Raw genomic sequence first — 14,013 nt, 5'->3', positions numbered from 1 at the left:
CCATTTCTCTCAAATATTGTTCACAAATCTGAACAAATCTGTGATAGTGAGCACTTCTCCTTTGCCGAGATAATCCATCCCACCTCACAGGTGTGGCATATCAAGATGCTGATTAGACAGCATGATTATTGCACAGGTGTGCCTTAAGCTGGCCACAATCAAAGGCCACTCTGAAACGTGCATTTTTGCTTTATTGGGGGGGTCTGGGGGGGGTCCGAAAACCAGTCAGTATCTGGTGTGAGGGTTAGGGTTATGTTGTGAATCGAGTGGCCCATGGTGGTGGTGGGGTTATGGTATGGGCAGGCTTATGTTATGGACGACGAACACAGGCCACTCGATTCACAACATTACCCTAACCCTAACCCTCACACCAGATACTGACTGGTTTTCGGACCCCCCCAGACCCCCCCAATAAAGCAAAAATGCACGTTTCAGAGTGGCCTTTTATTGTGGCCAGCCTAAGGCACACCTGTGCAATAATCATGCTGTCTAATCAGCATCTTGATATGCCACACCTGTGAGGTGGGATGGATTATCTCGGCAAAGGAGAAGTGCTCACTATCACAGATTCTTTCAGATTTGTGAACAATATTTGAGAGAAATGGTTATTTTGTGTATGTAGAAAATGTTTTAGATCTTTGAGTTCATCTCATGAAAAATGGGAGCAAAAACAAAAGTGTTGCGTTTATATTTTTGTTCAGTGTACATCAGGGACTTTGTAGAATGTGGCTGGTGGTCTGTGTAGTAAATTTAACTCAGATTACATCTCCACCTTCAACAGAAATTAAATATTTGCAAGCAAAGTTGGCACTGAGTTCCCGTATTAGTTTGATCCTACGAGTGGATAAGACCACCATCGTTACAGCAACTTGGAGCTTTCTCTAGCATCCCTACTCGCCCACCTTTAGTTTCCGTTAGTGCTTTTCAGCCGAGACCCCATTTCCCATATTGTGGTGTCAAATTAAAGTGAAAAATTAAACAACAACCGGTCCAGTATTAAGTTAGAGTGCTGCAGCCGGGAAAATGCACATCCACTAAGCGTTTGTTTTTGCTGCTGATAGGTTCTGATTTCCATTACAAGTGTCTGACAACATGGAAAAGGTCCACAAGTGTTTTCTTCACCTTGTGTTTGGTCTGTTTGTTATTGCGTCATGTTCTGAAACCTTACCAGAGGGTTAGGCCTCTTCCACATTGTCAACATTAGCGTTAACATTTATCCATGAACATCTTTGAGATGACACAGCAGAGCGCTCTGTTCTCCAACACAGTTAGTCCTTTCTTAAGCAACGTTTCAACTATAAGTCACAATAACAAACAGGATGGGGGGGGGTCAAGAAAAAGTGATAGAAAACCGTTTTATTTCTCTGTGGACCCTTCTCAACAGGTTAACAGACACTTTGAAAAAAAAGCTGAGCCTGCAGGTTATAAAACAAGTGTTAAGTAGAAGTACATTGACGGTGCATAACTCCCACGTTACTAAATGGTTCTGCAGCTGCCGGTTGCTGCACACTGACTCAATGCATAACGAAACACATGTGGAGATAGAGTCCAGGTCCTCTCAGTGTGTCCTTACTTCTGTCCTGACTTAGCAGCAGTCTTTCTCTTCTGACAGACCATCGCTGTCCTCCTCATGTTCTCTTATCTGTGACACAGAGCCACGTCGCGGTGCCCCTTGGGTTTCACACGACGTCCTCCTGAGGGCCTCATTCTGCTCATAATCTCAGGTCTGATCACGATCCCCTGGCCCTCTCTCCTCTCCTCTGCGTCTCTCCCCTGCAGTGTTACGGTCAGGATGCCATGTGGCTTCTCCTCTGTTCCCCTTCGTCCCTCTCCTCCTCCTCCTGCTCTTCGGTCTCCGTGCTGTCCTTCAGCGCCCTCAGCAGGACTCTGAGCAGCGTGTTTTCGTTCAGCAGGTTTTCAGACGCGTCCACCAGCTCTTCAAGCCTCCTCACTGCCTCCCCCAGCTGCCGGCTCGTCTCCCGGTGCTGATCCTCCAAGCTCCGCCTCTCGCTCTGCAGATCTGAGTTCTGGGCTTCGAGGGTAATGGCGTCAAATGTCAGCCGCCGGTTGTCTCGCCATAGCTGCGCCAGCTGCTGGGAGAGGCGTTGGCGGGCGTGCCGCAGCGCCTGGACCTCTCGCTGCAGAGAGAGAAACTCTGATCTGAGGACGGAGCTCTGTTCTGCTCCCTCTGCAGCGCCGGACGCTGACCCCGGTTTGTCTGCAGACTGCACGGAGCCAGAGTGCTGCAGCAGGAAGTGAAGGATGTTGGGTAACGTGATGGGCAGGTCGTCGGGATACTTCACACTATTAGGTTTACTGAAAGAAACAGGGAGAACATAGTGAAAACAATGTGGCTGAAATGCATAAACATGTGGTAAAATACTACCACATTTATATAAATAATAATAATAATATATGACTTTGTAATTATTTTTTGTCAAATGTCTCAGTCGAAACTAATGTTTTCTGCTTTTTTGTCATTGTTATTTTTTCTCTTTTTGCGCCAGGGAAACAAATATATAATTTTTTATTATAAGACAATATTAACGGTTTTATACGGAAGAGGATTAGGGCCACATTATTATTTTTTTTGGGAGGATTTGAAGAAAATATATATTTTCTTTGGTTCTGAGAAACAAAGTCAGAATTCTGAAATTTCTCAAAACAAAAAAAAAAGTTTTTTTTTCAAATCCTCCCAAAAAAAAAGATCATGTGGCCCTAATCCTCTTCCGTAGTTTTAAATACCAACAGTCAGTGGTTGCATTGAATTCTTGTTGTCCATAATAATACATTATTACCCATCACTAATCAGTAAGATAATAACTCATCAGTAAGACAATAGAATACACATGAAATGTACATTCTTTCAATTGGGTTAAGTTCATCTTTCAATCGAGTAAACAGCATTGAAGTTGTGAAAAATGCACAATTCCCCTAGGCCAAGTTATTATGTTTACTTTGACACGAGACAAACATTTTTTTAAGTCATCCAATGTAAAAGACTATAGAAATAAATGGATTCTGGAAAAGTTGTTCTCTCTCTTTGACTTGCTGATTATGAGACTGTCATTACCAGCTAAATGTGTGTTTCTTACCTGTACTTAGGAAAGAGAAGAATGGAGGGCACGTGATCCACCATGAACTCCCATGGAAGATCATTACGTGCAACATTCACCCTGCAGAGAGAATTGTCTTTTAGAAATAATGGACCAGAAAACCAAATCATATGAAAACAGAACAGGTTTGCAGAGTAAAGCAGAACGTACCTGGCCACGGTGATGGAGCCGTTTCCCTGTAGCAGCCGGGCCAGCTGGATGATGACGTGGTTGAGAACGGAGCAAAATCCACACCACTGAGTGTAGTAGAACAGCAGCACATCCTGCACACACACACACACACACACACACACACACACACACACACACACACACACACACACACACACACACACACACACACACACACACACACACACACACACACACACACACACACACACACACACACACACACACACACACACACACACACACACACACACACACACACACACACACACACACACACACACACACACACACACACACACACACACACACACACACACAATTTGTTATTACAAATGTTCCAATGGTATACAGAATTAAAATGGTTTTACCTGAGATCTGAAATGAAATGAGATACATTTATTCTTAAATTTTTCTTTTCTGCACATGATGAGGTCATGCCTCTTCATTTGTTATTATAATAATGGTATTACATGGACAGCACCTCTCATCTATAACATCAAAGATTTAAGAATACAGTTTATTCTAATCGTGATGCCGAAAACGATGGGCTCAGAGCAGTCTCATAATACACACTTGCACACCGAAGGACCCACACTTGTGTTTTTCCATGCACACACAAATGTGTTCCGTTTCATATACATGTAAATACAATCCAAAAAAAAATCTAAATGTGTATTTTTGATCCTCACATATTTGTTTTCCATTTAAAACCTCTGAACCTGCAAACACAAACCGCTTTCTGTGCACGGATCGCTGTGCATTCGTGTGTGGGTTTTTTGAGACTCCCCTGACGGTCAGCCGATTCGTACTTGTAATTTTTTCTATCTATAGCCAATCCGATGTCTCCTCCATTCTAAGCCAATCACATGAGCGCGCCGCCACGAGGGTATGATTTATTGCGTTCATGACGTAGCACTTCATGCGCAGTCCGGAGCTGACAGGTCCATGGAGCCTGCAGGGGCTAATCTCAGGACCGAAGTACTTCTAGTACCTCTACTTCTTCTTACCTTTTCCACGTCCATGACTGCGGGCAGGAAGGAGGAGGTGGTCAGCTCAGTGATGAGGCGGCGAGGGGAGGGCTGCTGTGTGTCTGCATGCTGAGTCTCCCACCCCTCAACTTTCCTGTCCTCTTCTCCCACCAGATGTCTCTGCAGGAGGCTGTGTGGAGCGCTGAAGTTCCTGATGAAGGCCTCTGTAAAAAGATAGGAGACACACACAATGAGAATAACTATCAAGGTCATATTCAAGTATGAGTCTTCTAGTAATCCAACTATTTATTTCAAAAGTTTACTGACTTTCACGTGCATCGAGAAGAGAAATACTACTTACAGGCGCGTTCACACCAAGTACTTTTCCCACAAAAGGTTCCTGAGAACTCTTTAGTTCTCATGAACTAAGTACAGATCGCGTTCACACCGGAAATTAGTTCCTGAGGGAGGATTAGGCAAATGAAGCCGCTGACGTCACTTCTTCTTCTTCTGCTCTCTAGCAGGGACTGAAAAGGGGGTAAAAAGGTTCTCTAGAACTAATTTAGTTCCTGGGACTTTTTGGTGTGAACGCAACTAAATCGTAGTTCTCAGGAACCTTTGTGGGAAAAGTACTTGGTGTGAACGCGCCTAATGTCTCTACTGCAGTAAATTGTCTTGTTGATTAGATTAATCAATAAACAAGCAAATTGTGTTTGCAGACGGATCAGGAGGAACATGCAGAATGGTTAAATCAACTTTCTAAATGTCAATACTATTAATGAGCCACCACAGGCCAACACTTCCTTTGTCCAATGACTTGCACACTTCTTCCTGTTGACCTTCCCCTGAGCCGTATGCAAAACATGTCAGTGCTTGCTTTCGGTTTTCTTTGTCTGATGATGTGGAGAATGTGCACAACTCTCTGCACCGAGCGATAACACACTAATCTGTTTCCTAAGTCAACAGGACAGAAAAAAAAACTCTTCACTTTACGTAAATGCAGCTAAGAGCAACACTATCAATATTTTTAAAGAGAAATAGTATCAAAGTGCAAAGTTATAACCTCATTTAAATAATCATCGCCTCTTACAACTCTCTATAACAGCGGCTTTTAACTCCACCTTTGATTGTGGACATTTGGAACCGGTATATATATATTTATTTTGACTTCATGCATGATCTAACCACCATTGTAGAAACTAGTTTGACCAGTTCCAGACCACATAAGACCGTCTGGTAGGGCTGAAACACTCTCCAGGTCTCACCCAGCGACTCCGTCAGCGTGGCTGCTGGGCTGCGGTGCAGAACGTAATGAACCTCGTCCTTCAGGTGCACAATGGTTGCAAACGACCCGTCTCCTTGTGCCCCGGCGCCCTGGTGAGGAGAAACACTTCTGTTCCCCGTGGCCCCCAGCCTCTCCGCCAGGGGCCAGTTCAGAGCCACGTCCAGCAGGTAGAACCGGAGCGTCCTGTTGGTGTGACAGCGCAGCCCTGTGATGCCTCTCCCCTCCTGAGAGGACGGAGCAAGGGGGGAAGACAGAGGTGGGAGGGGAGCTGCTTGCTCCTCTTTGGCTTGTGATTGGTTGAGCTGAGGTTCTACTTCTCTGCAGCAGGCACTGTATTGGCTGAACGGGCTGTAGCTGCTCAGGAAGTGGCTGCAGCCCTCGGAGGTGTTCAGAGACGCAGCAGGCAGTCGGTGGAGGCAGCAGTGATGGAGATGAGACTGGAACACTTCTCCTCCCTGAGTGGTGGAGGAGAAGGAGCAGCGCACAGAGGAGCTGCTCAGGCTGGATGGTGACAGACGGAGGCAAACCTCACACACACTCGCACTGAACTCTGGGAGAGGGACTGACTGGCAGCACGAGTGGGGGGGGGAGGTTTCCTCTGAGCTGGAGTGGTTAGCGTTGTCACAGGAATGATAACGTACAGCAATGTCTGCAATCTGAAAGACAAAGGAAAGAGAGTTCAGTCAGACAACTCACGTGTTCTTAATATGTTTATTAGAAGCAGCATATAGTTTGAGTTTGGAGTCTAGGCTCGGGCCTCATCACTCCACAGATTTACAAAGAACATGGAGTGATGATTAGATAACTATCCCCCGAGCCTACAGGTGGAGCTGGGGTGGTGGGGGGGGCAGGCGAGCGGCAACGTGAAACACAGCAGCAGGAACATGAACGCAGCAATAGCAAGTGAACACAGCAGCAGCAGCATAGCGAGGCAGAGGCAGGAAGACCTGGCAGCTTAAATAGAGCGGCATGTTTAGGAGAATGTGATTGGTTGGTTGTAAGAGGGACGAGGTGCGTCACGTGTTAATGTATCATTGGTGCTCGAGTTGACTGCCTGAACTAGCTCGCAGGCTTCGCCCCATTTGTAATATATATATATTAGGACCGGGACTCGATTAAAAAAATGAGTCTAATTAATTAGAGGCTTTGTAATTAATTAATCGCATTTTTAATCACATATAAATATTTGACCTGAGAACAGTGAGAAGCAATTTTTTTCACATGGATTTTAGTATACCATTGAATAATGACTGAATACATAAGCTTAAGCAACAAAACATTGTTTATTTTTTTCAAGGTGGTACTTAACCAAGACCAACAGAAAAGTGCAATTTTTGCCATAAAGTGTAGCAATAGCATATTTAGGAATATAGTATATTTCAGAGATTCAGGTAGCCTATAGGTAGGTAGACCTTCTGTAAACTATAACACTTTGTTTTTTAAGTAAAACACAATACTTTCAAGTACATTCAGAACATTGGAAACCCTGACTATTAGAAAACATCTCTCTGTTGCTTCAGAGGCCATAACAGACTTTGTTGATTTACCAACAGTTGATTTAAAAAATGTAATCAATTTCAGTCCACCTCTCTCAATAACCTTGGCCAAAACAATAAACAGTTCAATAAAGTGCCAGTTGCACCAACAACGTAATAAATAGTTCAACATAAAGTGTACCATTTAAAATAAAATAAAAAAGTGCCAGTGATTGAACTCAATCCCTCCTATTCTTCCAATATCCTGATGAAAAATAAAATCTCTCTGTTGCATAGGCCACTGTTTGATCAACGCGAATTGGGTGTGGGTCCTTGTACTCCGAGTCGGGCTAACGTCCACGGGCTAACGTCCACGGTAGCTTCCACGCTAGCTGCTATAGGTTTTGCATTGAGGTGATACTTGAGGCTTGATGTGCTGCGGTGATATGCAAATTCCTTTTTGCATAATTTGCAAACAACCGTGCTCTTATCGACGCTTCCATCCGTCCGTTTTTTAAAACAAAATGTCCCATCCACGGGGCCAACCAAAGCGGTCTCATCAGCTTCTTTGTTCATGTTTGACTATTGTTCACTGTGGTTTGTTGTTGTCTGAAGTCATGAACGTTAGTTGGTGCTCCAGTATAATCGGTACCCCTGAAACTCATCCAGTGAGAAACGTTCCGCGGTGCAAAAATAAGTGCGATTAAAATGCGTTAATTTTTTTAACGCGTTAATTTTTGTGTAATTAATTAATCTTAATTAACGCGTTAAAGTCCCGGCCCTAATATATATAATTATTTATTTTTAACAGGTGTTCTTGGTACAGACATCTGGGTTAAGGTAAGACAGGTTTAATTACATAGCAGTTTTCAAAAACAGTCGATTTAATCTGTTTACATAATAATGCAATCTGTAAAATGACAAAAATAAGCATTTTCTTCAATTCAATAACTCAAAAGGAAAGTGGTTCCAAAGTGCAGTGCAGGAGATGTAATAGATATTGGTGGAAAAGGGAAAGGTTTTAAATCTTGTCTTGTTGTTTCAGGTAGTTTATTCCAGTTATGAAGTTCAAATTATGTAACTTTTTATTATATTTTGTATTATATCTTAACTTAGTACTTTTTTTGAATGCATGTCACATATTTAACATATGTAACATTAAGCTCTCTGTGGCTCTTTTTCCTGCTGCAACTGCGCAGATGTCCCCTCCGTGGGACTAATAAAGGTAATCTGATTCTGATAAATATATAATAAGATAAAATATATATGATGTAAGTGAATAATAGAAATATACAAAAAGAAAGCTATGAAAGACCTAAAACAGAGCCCTGTGAGAGGAAGTAAAGGATCGAGTTTCCATCTCAAATATTTCTTTCGTTTGTTCAGGTACAACTGAAACCTGAGGCCTTTCAATTGTCTCTGAGGCTATCCATCCTGAGACACTGAAGAAGGATTCTTTAGTCCGTTGTATGAAAGGCAGCCTTAAGATCACGTCCGCTCTCTATGTGAGCTCTCTCTTGATGCTCACCTGCTGTAGCATTGGACTGGGTGTGGTCCCGAGTGGGTTGTGCGGCAGGAACAGCAGCAGAGCCGGACCTTTACTCAGCTCGTGCTCTAGGAGGCGGGACTTAGTTCCTGGAGGCTGCAGCCATTGGAGGACGGTCTCGCGGTGTTCAAACACCCAGCTACATATGGCCTCTGACGTGAAGTTGCGTTCCCTTCGAGGGAAAATCTGAGGCAAGAAAAAAAAATAAAATAAACGGGATTGTTAGCATTCATCCGAAATGAAAGTCAAATGTAACTAGCATTTCATTATTCCAACAACAGCTTCTTGGTGACAATGCTTACCAATGAGGAGTTAAATCTTCTGTTCAGATAAACAGATTCATCTTCTTTAAGAGAGATGGCCTCGGCCACCTGCTTGTTGGTCACAACGCCGAAACGTACAACACCACGGAAATCTGCACCGGAAAAACATGTAGACTGAGGACTGGATTGGACATTTCTTATTCAGGGTATATGCAGGAATCCTGAAGTCAAATGTAATACCTTTTAAAACCTTTTTTAAGACCCTGTCCAAACATTTTAAGACCTCATCGCCACTTCGAGTTCTAACCGGTTACCTTGGCGACACACTTTACCTCACATTGACTATATACAGTATTGATTGTCCTTCCTCCTTATCTTCCAACCATTTGGACGCAGACTTGCATTTCCCCATAACGATGTTGTTTAACAACCGGCGTAAACGGATCTTCGCGCGCTATCAAGCAGTGAGCGTGCGATGTCCTGTTCAGATGACGTCACATCCAACGGGATGCCATAAATAAACTACACAGAATCACACTACACACCTACGCAATGATTACATTCAGGCAGACTGTAGAATACAACCTCTTTGGACGATTCATATACTTATTGAAAACAAGCTACAAAATGTAATACCTTGGAAAATGCCGTTTAATACTTTTTAATAGCCTTATTTTTTGCTAAATTGATTTATCAACTTTTAATACTTTTTAAGACCCCGCGGACACCCTGTTATTCCATATACTACTTACTGCTATTTTCAATCATATGCGTTTTCCAAAAGCGAGCCATATCTATCCTAGATACTTGACACACATACGACTCTACGATCTTCAGTACCGATCGATCATCATCACTTACCCCTTTTCAGGGCCTTCAGGGCGGAGGACAGATACGTGATGTACCCCGGGGGCTGAGGAGAGGAGTTAAACTGGAAGAAGCCCACCACTCGAGGCTGGAAACAAACAAGAGACAACCAATTAGAATACACCATATTGAAATATAGCCTTAGACAGTTTAACACTAAGGTTGATCCACAGATCTTATTTGAGCAGCTTGCATAACTGTAACTGCTCACACTGTGAAGATCAAACTGACTCTCCATCAAATGGCCTGAAGGACTGGCTTATCTAAAGCATGTTGAGTAGCACTTGAAATGTTTGGCTCTATGAAACCTGATGCACTTATATGATTCTGTTTTCTTCAAGGTTGTATCTTCCTGGTCGAATGCACTTACTGTAAGTCGCTTTGGATAAAAGCTTCAGCTAAATGTGATGTAATGTAAAAGTCAAACAGTACCTCGTGATAGGAGAGAAACTCTTTGAGTGCGTCTCTCGACGGGAGGTAAGTGAGCGGTGTGATGACTCGGAGGATAAAACTCTCTACATATGGAGCTACATACGGACCCTTGTACTCTATAGGCCCAAACCTGCAGCAAGGAAACACAAAGACAAAGAACATCGTGGATCAATAAGATGACCTCACACCAACAGCTCAAATGTACCAATCAAATGATTTTAAGGTTGTCTACTACGTGAACTGATTATGAGACGAGACGCATAAACTATTTCTAATCATTGCCATGTGAGTTCGTTATCTAACTCTTGCAAAATGTACTGAAGTGGAAACTGAAATGTCGATTAGTGTGCACTCTCCTGGTAAACAAATAAACAGGATTTGAATAGCTAAAAACCTGTAGTGAAAGTAGGGGGGAAAACACGGACACATTATCCAACCAAATATCACACACAGTGAGATCAATGCTGCACAATATATAAGGTTCTTGCTTTTCAGGACAAAATGCTAATCACTTACTGGTTCCTGCTTCTTAAATGTAAGTATTCATATCTTTAAATGTTGTCCGAATGGAACTAGAAATGTGAAGATGTCACTTTGGGAAAGTAAGAAAGTGTGTCAGCAATAAGATGACTCATTTGGTCTTGTTATAATCGTCATTATGTGTTTTTAAACCACATTAATCCTATTAATTGAAGCCAGAATGTCAAAGTGATAACTGATAGGAAGGGCGTCTTACCTTCTGTAAAACAGGTGGATGATCGGGTACTGATAGAAGCGGTTTTGCTTCCTACATTTCCCATGATTCCACCAACAGTTAACAGCTAGAAACTGCACCTGTGTGTGTTTGTTTAGAGAGAGAGAGAAAGACATGGAACAACTATTTCCATAACACAGACCAGGTATAGCGTGGGGCGTTGTCAGAGAAACGTCCGTCCAGGTGGTATTCAGTCTCATTTACATAAGACGTTAGCATTAACTCTGAGCCAGAGGAACATCCTCCCACCAGTCAGACACATTGCAGTTAACAGGATTTTCACGCTGAACTTAAATATTGGTTTGACTTTATAACTCCAGCAGATTTCTATAAACGTCACAATAACTGAGCTGCTCTTTGCGGCTGGTAGCGTATTTAGACTGTTCTCAAAACATTACGATTACTACTGTTAACTATATTTACTCTCGTACATGTATTCTGTAACTCATAAGCATGCCAATATAACAACACATGTTCTGCTACCTTATCAGTGATCATACACACGCGCTGTAATGAATGGTGCCATTTGGTGTGAAAACACTCCTGCAGAGTGCACGTTGTGACCTCTCAGGAGTCTTGTACCTGTTTAGCGAGCTTCTTAGCCACCTGCTGCACTTCCTGCCTGGCAGCCATGGAGTGAGCACACCACGGTGCATAGAAGAAGATCAGAGAAACCTCCGCCACGCTGCGGAGACGCTCCACCTGCAGAGGAGATGGTAACGTTATTGATAAGTTATTGACTTTGCTAGATTGTAGTTCTCAATGAATACATTATTATTATTATTATTATTATTAAGGACTGACAATTGAAGTAATACTTTAAAGCAGATGTGGGTCTCTTGGTGTAAAGAAGTGGAATTCTTTACTGAATGATTTAAAGGGCTGTAAGAACATTGTTAAGTTCAAGAAAAGGTATAAAGAAAGCGTATTTCGACAGATGAAGTTGACTGTTGATTGTGTTCTGGTTCAGTATTTGTAAGCAACTGTGACTGAAAGAATATTGCTTTTTAATGGTTATTTCATTTGATTTATTTGTTATTTTTTGTAAGAAGGGGCAGGTCAAATAAGATTTTCTTCCCTCTGCTCCTTTCTAAAAGTAAAAACATTATAAGTGTACATGTTTTGTTTTAAAATAACTCACATGTGGAAAAAACGAATAAATACAATTTTTTAAAAAGTACTTTGAGAAACTATTAGCCGACTCATCGAGCTGCAGACATGTTATTATGTAAGGCAATGGCAAACTAATGTGCATGTGAGTTGGGGGGCAGTCAGGTGAAAGCTACATTAGGAAACATTTGAGTAAGTTTCACGCACAGGACAAGTAATGAAGACTACATGTAAGCTGTATGTACTCTGCAGCCTTATGTTGCTCCTTTGTTGTGACTGTCCTCATATCCATTCAACAAGTAGTATGTATCTGCGTACATTTCAGGAACACTTGACTGAGGTGTGTGTGTGTTTCTCACCTGGTCTAGCTGACCCAAGTACAGATCCACTATCGGGGCCTCGGCAGAGAAGAACCGCACCGGAGGCCGAGCTGCTGCCACCACATTCTTAGCACGGCTACAGGAAGGACAGATTTCAATGTAATTACAAAGCAATTAGGTTCCCTCTATCAAGCCAAGCACTTCGCCTCTGGGGTTGACTTGACGGGCAGGATGTGTCTGAGATCAATCGTGTACAATATGCATTCAATCCAAAGATAAGTTAAGATGGAAAGTATGTGCTGTTAAGTGCTCTTATGAATTGTTAATCAATTAATAAGTCAGTGGACAGAAAATGAATCACTGACAAGTTTGATAACTCTTTATTGGATTGTATTTATTTAGCTAACATACCAGGAGTTATGTAATTTAAATCTATTTGGTTTTGGACTTTTGATCAGACAACACGAGCACTTTCAAAATGTATTATTACTTTGGGCTCAGAGAACTTGCGATGGAGTTATGTTTACAATAAATGGATATATAATATATTTAAGATCAGCTGCAGATCATGGAGACCTCAACTGGTTTATGGGAGCAACTAACAATTATTATAAATTCATGTTTTGTTCAGGAAACAGTCCAGAACCCAAAGATAATCCTTCTTTGTACTATAATGATTAACAAGGAACGAAGGAAATCCTTTGACTTGAAGAGCTGGAACTAGATACTGATTAATAAAGACAAATGATTGACCAAAATAATTTATTTGACTTATTTTTTTCACCTCTTTAGCTGCTAATACTTGTTTGACTTGTACTTCAATAACAACTTGAACGTCTTGCTTAAATGTTTACAATACTCAATATTCCCCCACAACCAGCTAAGCAGGATGTGTCTTAGATCATTTGTTTGCTATTCGCTTCAAGTTTCTGTCTCCCCAGCTGAACCTCCACAGCTGGCCTCACAGGAACATACATGTGTTGTTTACTACAGAGTTATGACGTGAACACTGTTGACTTAAGAGTCATGTACAAATACAGACGCGCAAACCGTATTAAAACTAAGAAATGAAAGGTATGAGACTCCTGGGAAAAGGACTGTCTGTTTAAAGTGATTATAGCATTAGTTAATCCTCCTGTCCTGCAGTACACGCCAGTATTAGATTAACTCCACAGCATTATGAAGACCCTAATTACTTACAAGTAGCTACATTGTAATTAGGTGTAGCTAATTTACGACTTTTCAATGCTACAACATGTATCTCTCAGCAAAGTAACCCACATGTTCAGTCAGTTATGGTTGTCTCATGTTAGCCTGATGGTCACAAAAACACACTATAAACTAAGTGTATGTTAAGGCAACTAAGTGTGTTACCTGCATGTGAACTTGACGGCCAGTACGAGCAGCACTCCGAGCAACACAGACCCGCAGAGCAGCCCTGGTCTCCGGGCCATCAGAAACAGCACCTGCCGGAGAGAAGACTGCCGCACCCGGCGCAGCATTACAGGCGGTCGGCGGCTCTCCGTCCCATTTATACTCCCCGGCTTACGGCTCTCTACGCGTCCATTTGCCTACCAAGGGGCGGAGAGGAGGACTGGTTCGACGGGGAGGAGGAAGGAGCTAACCTGGATTGGACATATGTGCTGCTGGTATTCAAACACGGTCACACCAACCTTTCTTTCCCACGTAGACTTTTCACTTCC

At 42.4% G+C, this 14,013-nt stretch overlaps 1 protein-coding gene across 1 annotated transcript; it reads right to left on the bottom strand.

Moving 5' to 3' along the window:
* Positions 1–1,336: 1,336 nt before the first annotated feature.
* On the bottom strand, positions 1,337–14,013 carry txndc11 (thioredoxin domain containing 11). The gene is made up of 13 exons (XM_079671546.1): positions 13,685–14,013; positions 12,350–12,446; positions 11,463–11,582; positions 10,863–10,960; positions 10,127–10,256; positions 9,689–9,782; positions 8,867–8,979; positions 8,547–8,750; positions 5,524–6,199; positions 4,298–4,482; positions 3,267–3,379; positions 3,096–3,176; positions 1,337–2,316 (listed from the first exon to the last, which is right to left on the bottom strand). Exons 1-13 carry the CDS (start codon positions 13,810–13,812, stop codon positions 1,788–1,790), a joined length of 2,568 nt encoding a protein of 855 aa, XP_079527672.1. The 5' UTR covers positions 13,813–14,013; the 3' UTR covers positions 1,337–1,787.

The sequence above is a fragment of the Notothenia rossii genome (genome assembly GCF_949606895.1).
Source record: "Notothenia rossii genome assembly, chromosome: 1".
NCBI lineage: Eukaryota > Metazoa > Chordata > Actinopteri > Perciformes > Nototheniidae > Notothenia > Notothenia rossii.
The sequence above is the reverse complement of the archived record's forward strand: the minus strand, read 5'-3'. Positions and strand labels throughout refer to the sequence as shown.

Coding starts and splice junctions, on each gene's coding strand:
- txndc11 (XM_079671546.1), bottom strand. CDS start 13,812: ATGCTGCGCCGGGTGCGGCAGTCTTCTCTCCGGCAGGTGCTGTTTCTG. Junction 11,583..12,349: donor ACTTGGGTCAGCTAGACCAG/GTGAGAAACACA, acceptor TCTCCTCTGCAG/GTGGAGCGTCTCCGCAGCGT. Junction 10,961..11,462: donor CTAAGAAGCTCGCTAAACAG/GTACAAGACTCC, acceptor AAACACACACAG/GTGCAGTTTCTAGCTGTTAA.